Source organism: Helicoverpa armigera, chromosome 1, assembly GCF_030705265.1.
Source record: "Helicoverpa armigera isolate CAAS_96S chromosome 1, ASM3070526v1, whole genome shotgun sequence".
NCBI lineage: Eukaryota > Metazoa > Arthropoda > Insecta > Lepidoptera > Noctuidae > Helicoverpa > Helicoverpa armigera.
In genome coordinates, this window is record NC_087120.1 from 4,631,129 (window position 1) to 4,645,432 (window position 14,304).

The window sequence follows — 14,304 nt, forward strand, 5'->3', positions numbered from 1 at the left end:
CACATCTTAAGATAAAATAAATTAAATGAAAGAAGGAAAAATTAAGGAGCTCCTTTAAAAAGCATGAAATAAAATTAAATTATAAATTTAAAAACCCCGACCCAAAAAGTACGCAATAATTATGACAAAAGGTTAAAACGCTTAACCCTATAAAAGCAAAAATAACTTTTAACACTACGTAAACTAAATTTTGACGTGTCGGGGGACCGCTTTTTACCTTCATAAATACTTACATAAATCTAATCAAACCTACCTAATTACAACATTCGTTTAAAAAAAAAACGTATTACGTAATGAATTAGAGCGGTCCCCCGACACGACAAAATTTAGTTTACGTAGTGTTAAAAGTTATTTTTTGCTTTTTATAGGGTTAAGCGTTTTTAACCTTTTGTCATAATTATTGCGTACTTTTTTTGGGTCGGGGGTTTTTTACACTGGGGCTCACGGGGAACCTGCTCACATTCGGCAGCTGACGGTCAGTTTGGTTTGAACGCAGCCTGAGCTTCTGAATTATCATAAACTAGCTGTTGCCCGCAACTTCGTCTGCGTGGGCAATATAGAATCGTCAAAATACTACTTATCACGTAGGTGCATTCTTTCACGTGACAGTATAATTAGGATTACCACTTAGCAGTCGCATAGATTCATTGGTCAAGGTTGTGTTGTGGATGTGACCATTTATCTAAACAAAAGAAGTAAAGTTTGTAACGTTGTGGATATCTCTGGATCTAGTCAGCTTCAATATTCGTTTGCAATATATTACCTTGTTTTAAACGACACACAGCGCCATCTACAATCCATCCATCAAGCAAACAATATTTTTGTTTTCCCTCGGGAATATCTATTTTTTTCGGGATAAAAAGTACCCTATTATTTAATCCGGACTTTTAACTTTACGTCTGCAAAATTTCAAAGCAATCGGTTCAGTAGTTACGGCGTGAAAGCGGAACAAACAAACAAACAAACAAACTCACTTTCCGATTTATAATATTAGTAAGGATTATAGTTCGGCCGTTCAGAGAATGCGTTCCTGACACCTATCAGTTAGTCAGGACTAGTGATGGGCACAACATAACACTAAGTTCGTTACCGTTCCCCCAAAATAAACCGCCGCATTATTTTAAGATTATTTTCGTTTTAAATTGGCGGAATCATTTAAAATTTATATTTTAGTTATTTAAGTGGAAACCAAAAAAAGGTAATATTCATATAATAAAATCGTTTTATTTATTCTTTGTTACAAAGTTACAATCTGTATTTCTATGCAATAAAGTAAGTACATTGAATTGAATGTGCGTACAGAATGTTAATCAGACTCCGATTCGCTTGAGGAGGTGGTGTCTTCATCATCATCTTCGCCTACGTGTATATTACGTGTATATTAGGTATTATCAATAACAGAATCAATCCTGATATCTCGGTCAAAATCTTCCAAAATCAGGTTTTTAGAGCTCTACCTCACTGGGACGCCATGGCGACGTCGCCAGCGGCACAGGTCTGGCTACTTCTGGCATCCAAATGTCGCCAAGTCGAGTGGCCATGGCGTCTCGACAGTCAATTGTTTACGTCGTCGCTCAAGAAATTGCAAGCTGACTGGCGACCACATTGGCGACTGTGTGAGGGAGGTGCGCTTTACCGTGTACATTATAGTGGCTACTGTGGCCACGTCGCCAAGTTGCCACGGTAGCCAGAAGCCACATAGGGAACTGTAGCTCGTGGCCACGCCTCCAATTTGGCGACGTTACCTAACCGTCGCCAAGTGAGTTAGGTTCCATACATTTCAATACTAACTGCTTGGATACGTAGCCGGCGACGTCGTCATTGGCGTCCTAATGAGGCAGGGCACTTAGTCTTAGCGCACGAAACGACAACAAATGACTATTTAGCGTCACAAAATGACGGCCCATGATGCCATTTGGGGTTACCATTTTCAACCTAAATATAAATATGCTACTTTCTTTCGCGCGTTCAGTTTGATCATAGTTTTATTTTTATATTTCATAAAAGTTATCCTATAGTCCATTATTTTCAAATTCTTAAAAAGAAAAACAAAACGTATTATTTTATATTATAAGAGAACCATCAACCAGAACAGATTACGATACTTGCCTGTTATTTTTAGCACAGCACTACAAATATAAAGCGCTGACATAACCTTGTAATAGCGCAGTATAGATTTAGAAAAATATTGTTTACCAAGTTATTTGACACTCAATTTGGCACAAAATTACAACATTCATTGATTATTATTGATATAATAATGTTGTTTTAATGCTCAACAATTGTTAAAACGATAAACAACCAGCAAAAATATTTTTATCGTACTGCAACGCCATTACAAAGTTACGTCGTCAGTTCAATCGCGATGTGTCAGAAACGCATTCTCTGAGCGGCCGAACTATAGTAAGGATTAGTAAGGATAAATAAAATTGTTGAAAATAAAAGTATTTTAGTCAAACGTCTACAGTTGATTAGAAACCGTTAAGGGTATGCAGAATCAAATACTCACAGATGTTTTTTAAAATCTATTTATTCACATTTCATTTTGGATACCGAAATCTAAACATAATAAACAAGTTTAGTAGGATCATGAAACGAAGGTTTTGACAGCGACTTTCATTTATTTATTATTTCTTCTTCTATAACTGTCACATATTATTACGTGCCTATCTTACATATTATATACAACCTGCATATAGTATTTTGATATAATTTTAATAATAGATTATGATCACAGAGTAAGGAAAGATGCCTTTAGATGATAAGATGCCTGAAACGACGTAAATATAGTACACTGGTGAGTTATACCTCTATGTATACCTTGAGCCGTTTGGGGTTGAAACTCATCTACTTTATAATATCTGGCGAAGTGACTTGCTGACACTTTGAGTGACCCAAAAGCTGGTTTTTATTTTGTTCAAAAATTAAGCATTTTCATCCAACGCGGCAACGCTGCCAGCCTCTTGGGTACGCTCCCGATGGGCAGCGATGATGTGGAGTTTTTGATGCCATTTTATAATAATTATTATTCAAATTAATTTCATTTTAGATAGTGGATGTAAATGATTTGTATTAAAAATATATTTTTTTAATAAACTAGAGAAAGTAAACATTTGATTTACTATTTAATTAAAATATGTTCAGACCCGATGAATCAGATTTTTCATCTTTTCAAAATAAGGGTTTTTTTCTTAATAAACCTTTTGTAGATCTAGGCATGTGAAATACGAATTGAGAAGCTTTAAATCGCTTAGGATGCATCTACCCGGTGCAAGTAGCCGGCGCATGTTGAGGTACATGAGCAGGTTACATGCATTTAAAAACGTGCGGGTCCAGTGACTCGCGCATGTACCTAAGCAAAATACCCACCCGCGTGATCACGTCACTTGCGCATGTTAACTTACGCAAGCTCCTTGCACCGTGTAGTAGACTCATCATTAGTTTACAAAAAATACTCTTTCTGATAACTGTTTTTGACAGAAATTTGATGAAAAACTACGACAGAAACCCAATATCCTTATTAATTAACACAGAGTAAACTCTAAAGGTGTCTACACACCAAAGCCGCTGATGCCGGCGGCACAGCCCGGCGGCCCAACCCGCCGGCCGTATTTTGTACAATCATGCCGCCGGCTTTCATAGAGTATTTGATAATTACTAGAACACCACATGCCGCGGCAGTCGTGCCGCCGGGCTGTGCCGCCGGGTCAGCGGCTTTGGTGTGTAGACCCCTTAACTCTACATACATTATCATGTATGGTTATTCATTACTTAGGTATTCCTTGGTTTAACATTAATCCCTGTTTATTAATAAGAAAATAACAGTTTTCCAAATGGGGCTTCAAATGGCTTAAAATGTATGTAGCTTGATGATTGTGTGCAGGTGACGAGGAACGTCACTATCTCTGCCCTTGTACACCTTCTTTGGAACCCGCCCATTTTTGTAATACCAAAAATCATTGACAGATGCATCAAAAAGTCTTGTCAATTCACTCGTAAATGATCGTTTTGGTCACGCTCGAAATCAGTTTTTGTCTTTAAAAAGTCTACAAAAGTGTTTTTTTTATTTTGGTTTTAGGTGTTTTCTAGTAGTTGATCTAGGTGTACAATGTCATCATTTGAACAGTATTTGTCAATTAAATAGCTTGCTGTAGAAAATCCGCTTGAATGAAAGCGCTGGAAATAAGCTGATGGGCTTTGAATAAATGAATAGATCACTCAAGGTTAAGCTGCACTTTTCGAGGCCAGTCCGTAAATAGATGGCATTTTAAGAATTGATTTATTTATTAAGATCGCTGTAGCTTTCCATGTAAACTTTTTTTTTGTTTTTATATTGCAATGCAAATATCTGTGAATATAATGATGACGTAGCAAAAAATATGTATTTCAAGAGTAAGGCCTAAAGTTGAGTAGGCACGGCCGCGATATCATAGGTTACAGTTACGGGCCTACCACCTATTCATATTCATTTATTTGCATTCCATAATACACCAGTCTATAATCAGTTTTAAACATTATTTATAACAACGAATCTACACTAGCAAATAAATCCCTATTTATGTTTGAATCACACGACTTGACGTAATGCTAAACCAAGTATCAGAGTGCTTCCAAAATGCGCGGCTTATCGGTGGACAGTAGTGATATTCCTATATCGGGTGTGTCGTTCATAATCACATTAAATGAAATGCGTTAATATATTGGTTAATATATGTCGATTAACACAAAGAAAAAAGATAAATACGTAAAAAAAAAAAAAAAGATTTTTTCAAACAAAGTAAATAGAATAAAAATGTGCGAAAATTAGAACACCATATAAAAGTCAGTCATTACAAACAACCCTTGAAAACTGACAGCTGTCAACTGATCAAAACATTCGATACTCCTAACTTTATCTCTGCTTGACACATGATGTTGTAAATTATAAAAACGAAAATGGACTCCTGTGGTTAAACCACTGCATGGATTAGGTTATTTTTTTTACAATTCGCCATAGAATATCATAAAGTATGCGATAGGATTTAATGTGATTGTGAACGACACACCCTGTATAGGTAGTATAGCAATAGTATACTGCAATAGAAGTCTAATGCACACACTCAGAGATTCAATGGTTACTTAAGCCGTTCCTTAGTGCAGAATTTCTATTAGAAGAATTTCAGATTTTTTATTTCTATTATCTGTCACTAAGGAGATACTTAAGTAATCATTAAATGTCTCTGAGTGCGGGGGTAAGAAACCTCAATCAAGAGGTCTAGGTATGGCAACGTTAAGAGTTTCGGTATTTAATTGTAAACCATTCTATTGGCCAGATATTGTGCCCATCCATATGCATTAAAATATCCTTCTGTCACAATTATAAGTGTTGCAGAGAGCAAACCATCTCATATTATGAGACTTTTACCTTTAAAAAAAACTTGAGACAGTGGGGTTGGGAGTTAAATACTAATTTACCATAAACCGTAATCGTAACGTATCGTAAAACATTTGCAGGTACCTACATATTTTCAAAATTTCAATTTTAACGAATTAGAACTTTGGACCAACAGTTAAGTTTTTATGATAGATAGATTTACATATAACCGTTTTAATGAATCTATGGCTCACTGTCTACAATAATTCAGAAAAGCAAAGTAACGATTAGTTTGCTTCATGTTGGTGTCGGGGCACGACTTTCACACTGACGCTAGTCCCAAAATTACCCCATAGGGGACTACCACGGCCAAGGCCTGTAGGGACTGCGGGATTGTTCGTTAAAATTATCGCGGCCTTGGTACTAAGAATGAACATGATGAATTTTAGTCACTAAGAATCTGTCACTCATTCATGCTGCTTACCCACAGAGCGGGAGGGTCATTTGATGATTTCCCACAAAAAAGCATCCAAAGGGTCGTTATGAAACCATTTATACAGATTCTAAGTAGTTCACAAGATACATTATAACTTTAGCTATGATTATAAATATTTTTTATTCGTTTATTTATGAATGTTTTTTTTTAAATCAACAAAAATGTAACATCGTTGTGACAGCTTCATGATTTTAACGTCTTGAATGAAGTGACCGCGATAAGCTGGGTAATAGCATAAATGAGTAAATTGATTATTTAATTTTTTAAGAAAATAAAATGTACTGTAGTAATGATTACAGATTATTTGGTAATAATTATAGCTTCTATGAGCAGCTAAGTATTTCCGGGGTGTACTATGCCAAATCGAATAACAAATAATCGAATGCCAATTGATCGACCACTATAAATCGAAATTCTAAATACTCGAACATTCATAATATCGAATGGTTAATAAATCGAACATTCAATACATCGCGCAGACAATACATCGAGTGTTCAAAATATCGAATGTTCGTTTGATGCATCGCATATTCATCCTATCGAAAAATCTAATTTTTTTATGAATACAAGAAAAACTCAAAATTTATGAATAATTTATAAATTTTAATGTAGTTTTTATTATTTAACATTTTTTCAATCGCATTATCATCCCTTTTGCCTCTTTTTTGTAAAGTAGGTCTTCCCAATCCCGCTTTTGCCTTTTCAATTCACACAAAATTTTAAAATTTTCCTTTAAAAGATAAGAATTAAGGATTAAAATGTGATTTATTAGTAAATTTTGAGTTTTTCTTGTATTCATAAAAAAAATAGATTTTTCGATAGGATGAATATGCGATGCATTTAACGCTCGATCAAACGAACATTCGATATTTTGAACACTCGATGTATTGACTGCGCCATAGATAATACACTATATAGAGATAGATACGCAACTCATCGTTCAAAACAACTTACTAGCGTGAAAGTTAACGGGCCCCCGTCACAAGATGGCGTGGTTACTTCATGTATGGTTAGGGTAGATGGCGCTTTTCAAGAGTTCTCTTAAATATGTTTTTAAATTTGAAAATTGAAATCACTGTTTTAAATTCAATTTACTGTAAATTGAATTTAAAACAGTGATTTCAATTTCCAGTTCCAGTTTCCAGTTTTCAGTTTCCAACTTCTAGTCTAGTCAATAATATTATGGGAGATAATAAAAAAACAAAAGATAAAGAGTACATTTATCGGCTAAGTATATTTTATTTCCTTTTTTTATGTGTATTACAATATTTAAATGCTTGTAACTTAATTTCATCATTTACATCGAAATTTGTTATTTTTCCGTTAATTATTCTATTAACCCCGGTGCACCAACTGTGAATGATTAAATTAATTGACATATTAATTATAAAATCAATTAATTTATTTTTATGAACTATACAAGTAATTATACTAAAATCACAATGGCAATTGATGTAAAATTTCATTTTTCTTTCAGATATTTTATTTCAGGTGAATCTCGTAAACATGCAACAATCATATAATATATTTCATTTAATAATTTTATAAAATCATCACATGCATTAAATAAGGATTTTTCGTATAATCTATTTCATAATTAAATGATTCAAAATCAATTTCCTTTCTTAATATATCATTAGTACATGTTCCACATTTTTGAACACTTTACATTTCGATTTTTTACAATGTATCCTGCTACATATTTTTTTGATTCGGCATGCAAAATCGAGTCATTCCATTTAATTTGGTTCATTGTATTAATTAAAGAATCAATAGGAAAATCACCACTAACCAATTCAATTTCATTGTTTTGTTTTTCAGCAAGAAGATCTTTGAAAGATTGCAGTGATTTATTTTCATCTTTTCACAGTTGGCACTTACAGAATGGGGCGAATTTAAATTATTAAGTAACAAAGTTTTGAACGCATTAATAAATTGTAGGCACGAGGGATTAACATTTCGTATCCCATTACTTCTAATGTTACAAAAAATTTTCAAGAGGGTCCTGATTGAAATTTCTGGTTAAAAGGCTAGTAACTTTATATTTGATTTTTAAAAACTCCCACATTTCTTTAAACGTTTTAATATTGTGGATCCAATTTTGAAGGGATGGCACTTTTTCATATCTTACTTCTTCTGTACCATCCCGTTTTTTTTTTATAGTTTTAAAAGTCATTGAATCCAATATAGGAACTACCTCTGTCCATAATCTAAAATGAGGAGAATTATTCATTACACACCCCTTGAAAATTTTTGGATCACCTGTATATGAATGTCCATTGAAAGAATCAAATAGTTTGTCCATAATGAGTAGAAAATCAGCAGTTTCTTCGCACTCCGCCGGAAGAAGGTTGTGTTCTGAAACAATATATTAAATAAGTACTAGAATACAGTTCATATCAATCTTTTTTGCTATTGTGGACCGAAATTAAAGAAAAAAGAAAGAAAATACATTTATTCGACCCAGATTAGGGGACACAATAAAAAAACAAAAATACAAAAATTTAATTAAAAAATTAAACGGTGTGCCTCACGGCTGTGTCGAAAAGGCACAAACTTACAAACTTTAAAGTGGCAGTAACGATTTACTGTGCGTCTTTATCAGTTGGTTCAGTAAATAGTTGTGGGTGTAAATATAATTAGTAAGAAACCAACATTAAACTATATTTTGTAGTTTCATAATGTCTCAAATTTTTATTTCAATATGATAATTTTAATTTATTATTTCATTTCAATTTATAATGTTATTCCAACAATATATCTTATGCATCTTAAATATTGACATAGCCAATTTTAGATAAATTATTAGATATGAATTGTATTTTTATTTTGAATTTTATCGAGAGAAATAGCATCTCAATTGTTTGTTTTTAAATATTTTTGAACTTATAAATGTAGCCAGGACATCTAATATTATTTTAAAGAAAAATAATGAACTTTCTAATTTGTCTGTGGAGAATGAAGATGGTTAAAAACATGTAAATTAAAAATAAAAATCTAATTTAGTAAATTAATAGCAATTTTTTAAATATAGAGAAAATAATGAGAACAATAAAAGCATACTTACTTGCTAAGAATCTCAATGCTGATGATACCCTTTGGCTGAAAACTTGTGCAGCATATTTCACTTTCATTTTGGAATTTTCTCTTTATTAACATGGTTTTCTGTTAATTTATTAACAAGCCTAATTTCATCATCCCCAACATCTAACTTCAACAGCATCTCCAAATGTTCCCACTTTGCATACTTTGTTTTCCCATCTTGTACAAATTTCAAATGTTTGGCGAGTAAATTATTTCTCATTCCCTTTAAAAGATGTGGAGGATCAAATAATGGGAAGACCTTTTGGTCTTCAAACTCGAAGGCTTGGGTCCTATATTCATTACCCTCTTGTAAATATTTGCGTTTTGTGTCTTCTTGAAGACTTTTATCACAGAAATATTTGTGGCTGATTGGTCACATATAGTGGCAATAACTATCAATCCAGTATTGGAGATTTCTTTTATTATTGTTTTGATCAGCTTCTTTAAATCGTCCTTTTTCGTGGCACCTTGGCAAAATGAAAAGCATAAAGGTTGTTTCACTTTGCTTTTTATACCCTTGATCATAAAGACCAAGGCATGATCTGCGAGTTTTTTTGTTTGTCTGTGCCCAAAATCTTCAAAACCAGTTATCTGTTTTAGGGCAGGGTTGTAAAAAACACCCGGAGCCAATGATACCTCATCAAACAGTAAATTGACCAACTTTTTTTCTGCCGGCAATTTTGCTACTGTAGCTTTTAAATTTTTAAATATATCAGGATTGAAGCCTGGTTTCAGTTCAAATTTACTCAACATTTTTTGTAGGCTGCGCTTTGATGGCAAGACAAACATTTTTCGCATGAGGTTGTAAGCTTTCTGACTCTGTTTGTAAATGGTCAATGCCATGATTTTTTCGTTAAATGTAAATCGCCTGCCTCGTGGTTTCTTTTTCCATTTCATTTGGAGGGAAGTAAATATTTTTATTGTTGCAGGCATTTTATTTAACTCTTTCAAAAATGATTTTGATGTGGAAATTTTCCTTGCAGAGAGTTTCTTGTTATTTTGTTCCTTATATTTCTTTTTCAGCTTCAATACTTTCTGTTTTAACTTTATTATCTCCTTCTCTTTGAGGTGACGACTCGTTTTAAATATTGACAAGTCCCTCTTTTCCTAGAACCTGTAATTTAAATTATGTTACACCTCAGATCAAAGAAATAGTGTTACACAAAGTTTTAATAGAATTGTGATAAAAATATGTTACATAATATTGTTCTGTTATTATATTATGACCAGAGATTGGAATAGGTAGGCTTCGAGGAACAGATACAAAAAGTGGAGACTTCCCTACAACAGCAGATACAAGCTTGATAAATATTTTTTATGGGGATTTTATGGGTAAACAAAAATGGATATAAAGAAGATCATTCAGACTCCATACATTTTTGGGCCTTTTCTACCAACGAAAAAAAATGGTATGGATGGTTAGAACTAGCTATTTGGATGAATAATTATTATGACACATAAGTTGTAGGATTATATCAAGTTATTATTATTAATCCATTTAATTCAGGTTTACAAGTTCGGAGATTTGTTATTGTCTTACATTTATTGATTCCTGCAAGTGCGGAAATAATCCTACCTAAAATTATAAACGCGAAAGTTTGTAAGTTTGGATGATGTTTGTTACTCTTTCACGAAAAAACTACTGAACGGCTTTGGATGAAATTTGGTATGTAGATAGCTTATACCCTGGAATTAGACATAGGCTATTTTTTATTCCGGTATACGCGGGTGAAACCGCGGGACGCAGTTAGTATGAAATAATCCTATACTAGTACTAATATTATAAATGTTGTGAGGATGTTTGTTCCTCTTTCCCGCGAAAACTACTAAACGGATTTAGATGAAACTTTACAGTAATATAGCTTATAAAAAATGTAATAACACATAGGCTTCACTACATAGTATAAAACAAAGTCGCTTTCTCTGTCCTTATTTCCCTATGTACGCTTAAATGCCCACTCTCTCTCTGCAAGAAGTTTTATGACCCTACAGTGGAAACAAATTGGAATCCTGATGATGGAAAGAAAACCTAATGTTACAAGTCAAAGGTCAATTGTCAATAAAAATATTTACCTTTAGGGCGTTCAGCTGTCTGTAATGCATTCTGTACATCACTATGATAGTGGGTAGAGCTGGATGGCTCAATGACAGCAAGTTTATCTTGCGAAATGTTTAATAAATTCGACATGTCTGCCTCGACATGTCCCGATGGACCTTCAAGAGTTTGACCAACTGGTAATGTAGATAAATCTGCAAAAGGATGAAATTATTTATAGTTACTGTATAATTATGTAGAATATAGAACAATATTCATTTAATTCTTAGAAGATAGCATGTTGCATCAATTATTTTTGGTATATAATATTCATTTTATTTTCTTCTAATTAGGATTAGATTATTCAGTAGAAAATTTTATTTAATATTTGAGGAACAATTTTGTTATTACAGCGAAGGCAAAGAAATGTGGTTTTGTTTCTATTAAGATTTAAATAACATAAGACATCTAAATAGTAGGTACCTAGAGTTGGTATTGCATTTGGAGTAAGTCGGTGACTGGCTGAACGGTAACACTCTTCAAAATGTCTGTCGCAAAATCGAATTTGGTTATAAATGTAGATGTCGCCTTTCTCTTGTAAAGCTTTATCTAGTACTTTTTTCCACGAGTTAAACTTTTCCAAATGTGGGTATTCAGGTTTAGGAAATCGGTGCAATGGGCCTGAAATCAAGAAGTTTTTATACATGAACAACTCACTCTCATTAAAATACCGTAATAGATATCATCATCATATGTATAAAATTTTAGTAATGTACTGTGATACCATCCTTGAATATTAATCTAACACTAGAAATAATAGCTGAGGTCTAGCAGTACTAGAACAGGAACACCACAGTTGAAGTAAATAAAATCACAGTAGCATAGCATGGGGTGCCGAGGGGCCATGGCCCTGGGTGGCGCTACTCTAGGGGCCGGCACCGCCGCCTAGCTGCAGCATCAAGCCAAGTAGAAGCTGATAGCGTTGACAGTAGAGGCAAAGGCATTTTTTGCCGCCTTTACATTGTCAGTTCCTATTTATGCCACCCCATAATACAATTTTCTTGAGAAGAGTCACTATACATTAAAGGTTGTCTGTAAAAGATCGCTTTTAGCGATAAGACCACCCATTGTTACACCCTTTTAGTTATTAAGTTTTAATTGTAATTTGTTATGGTGTACATAGTGTGTATAGATACCACCACCACCACCATAACAAATACAACAAGATAGATAGATATCTATCTATACTTCTAGCCTACCTCCCAATAACTTCTTGTCTACTAAAAGAAGATCTAACCTATCAGGCAGGCAGGGTACTAAATTTTTCGACTCGCTCTTGAATTTTTACATCTGCTTGTTTTCGTTTAATTTGACAATAAATGCTTAGTCCACACAAGGCTTTATGTTTTTTGAGCTTTAAAGGAAAATCTAACATATCCTAGTTTGCAAAAAATATTGTTGCATGCTGTATGAATCGACAAAGTTATACATAGATCATTAGTGTATGAATCAACAAAATCCTAGGTAGGATGCTAAAATTTTCACACTGCTGCACTACATATCAAAGAGAGCCAGTAACAATTTCTGAAAGTATTCCTTCCAGCACCCTAGTGAATCCCAAAATCATGGGCTGAGACCGCACCTGGTCATGAGTCGATATCAATAATAATTCTTTCTTGCCAAAACCATCTTTAGAATTTTATTAAATTGTAGTCATTTGAATTTAAATAAGTACCTAAATAAGGGGGCTCGCCCCTAAGACTACCCACTGACCGGCAGCTAAATATACCTGCCCGGGCGGCGGAATCCCATGCTACGCCACTGTAAAATCATAGTTTTAAAACCTGATGAAGTTATTTGGTCAGAGGGTCGTCTAGAGCGGGCTTTGTCTTATACGTAGATTCCGAGTCTTTTGATTGGATATAAAAGTTAATGTGCAGTTTCAATTGTTTGTGTAGGGTCAGGACAGGAGTGTGTGTGGTAGTGCATCTTAGATTTTTGATGACTCAAGGACTATGATGACCACAGATTGCACGGATGACAATAATGGATATTGTGCAGCCTATCAGCAAAAGATAAATTACGTGCATTATAAAGTTAAAAGTTTTGAACTTACCGTCATTGTCACAATCAAAGTAGCACTTATATCTTGACGTTGATGGCATTCCGCCCTAAGACGATCCACTGGACGCATTTTCTAGTCCTAAATACGGTGCCGGGTCAATGTAAAAGCAGTCGATCGAGGTTCCAAAATACAAAGCCGGGTCAATGAAAATGCAGTAGATCACAGGTCCAAAATACGAAGCCAGGTCAATCACAGAAGCAGTCAGTATCAGAGTCCAGGAACACGCAACAATCGTAATAAAAAAACCAGAAAATAACACTCAGAATAAACCAACACGTTAGAAAACGGAAAACGGTTTAATTTAAAAGTATGGTCGACTGTCAATGTCAATCGTCAGTGTTTCAAGTGGTTTCAAGTAGTGTGATTATTGTGATTAACTAAGACGTCCTCATAGATAAAAAAGAATTAAAAATAAATCATAAAATTATTTAATTACAATATTTGTTAATATTTCTAATCACAAAACTTTTTTTAGATTTGTTATTAAATCGATGAAATATCGGTCTAAGGTGCAGTGACATCTAGTGACTAAAACGAAGTACAAATACCCAAGTTACGGGGCATCCGTCACTAGATGGCGCATTTCTAAAAAAAAACCTCAGAAAATTATTGTACTTCAGTTGCATCCCCATGGACTGCGCGATGTATTGAATGTTCGATTTAATAACCATTCGATATTATGAATGTTCGAGTATTTATAATTTCGATTTATAGTGGTCGATCAATTAATTGGCATTCGATTATTTGTTATTCGATTTGGCATAGTACACCCGTATTTCCGAGTGATAACTTTCAGTACGTAGGGTGCAGGTGAATAAGGTAAGTATGTACTGTAAAGTTTGATTAAATAGATATTATTTAATATTTTTAACGCTGGTCGGATGACAATTTAAATACATATTATTCTTCTTAAAACAAGATTTTACAATAGAATGTGACTTCTGCCAAATGAGCCAAATAAATCAAGTCTTAAAGTTCAAGAAGTGTTTTAATTGAAATAAACTCGAAGATCCCGGCCCCAGCGCGCTATGCGCTACAGTTCATAGGAGTGCTAAATAGCCTGTGTATTTAACATTTAATATTAAGTTCCACCAATACCATTTAATATGAAGTACTCATGTATACTTACATAAAACATTGTCGAAAAGTTCTTCTAACCTATCGACAGACATGTGAATGAATGATGTATTTTTCAAAATTTAGCTAAACAA

At 33.8% G+C, this 14,304-nt stretch overlaps 2 protein-coding genes across 2 annotated transcripts in view; both read right to left on the bottom strand.

Annotated features, from left to right (window-relative positions):
* The window catches only part of LOC110373002 (otoferlin), a 67,984-nt gene that overhangs the window by 39,612 nt on the left and 14,068 nt on the right, over positions 1-14,304 (bottom strand). The window lies entirely within an intron of this gene.
* LOC135119231 (uncharacterized) lies at positions 7,994-13,134 on the bottom strand. The gene is made up of 5 exons (XM_064043408.1): positions 13,085-13,134; positions 11,452-11,649; positions 11,007-11,183; positions 8,917-10,047; positions 7,994-8,207 (listed from the first exon to the last, which is right to left on the bottom strand). The coding sequence occupies exons 1-4, from the start codon at positions 13,131-13,133 to the stop codon at positions 9,983-9,985; spliced, it is 489 nt and encodes a 162-aa protein (XP_063899478.1). The 5' UTR covers position 13,134; the 3' UTR covers positions 7,994-8,207; positions 8,917-9,982.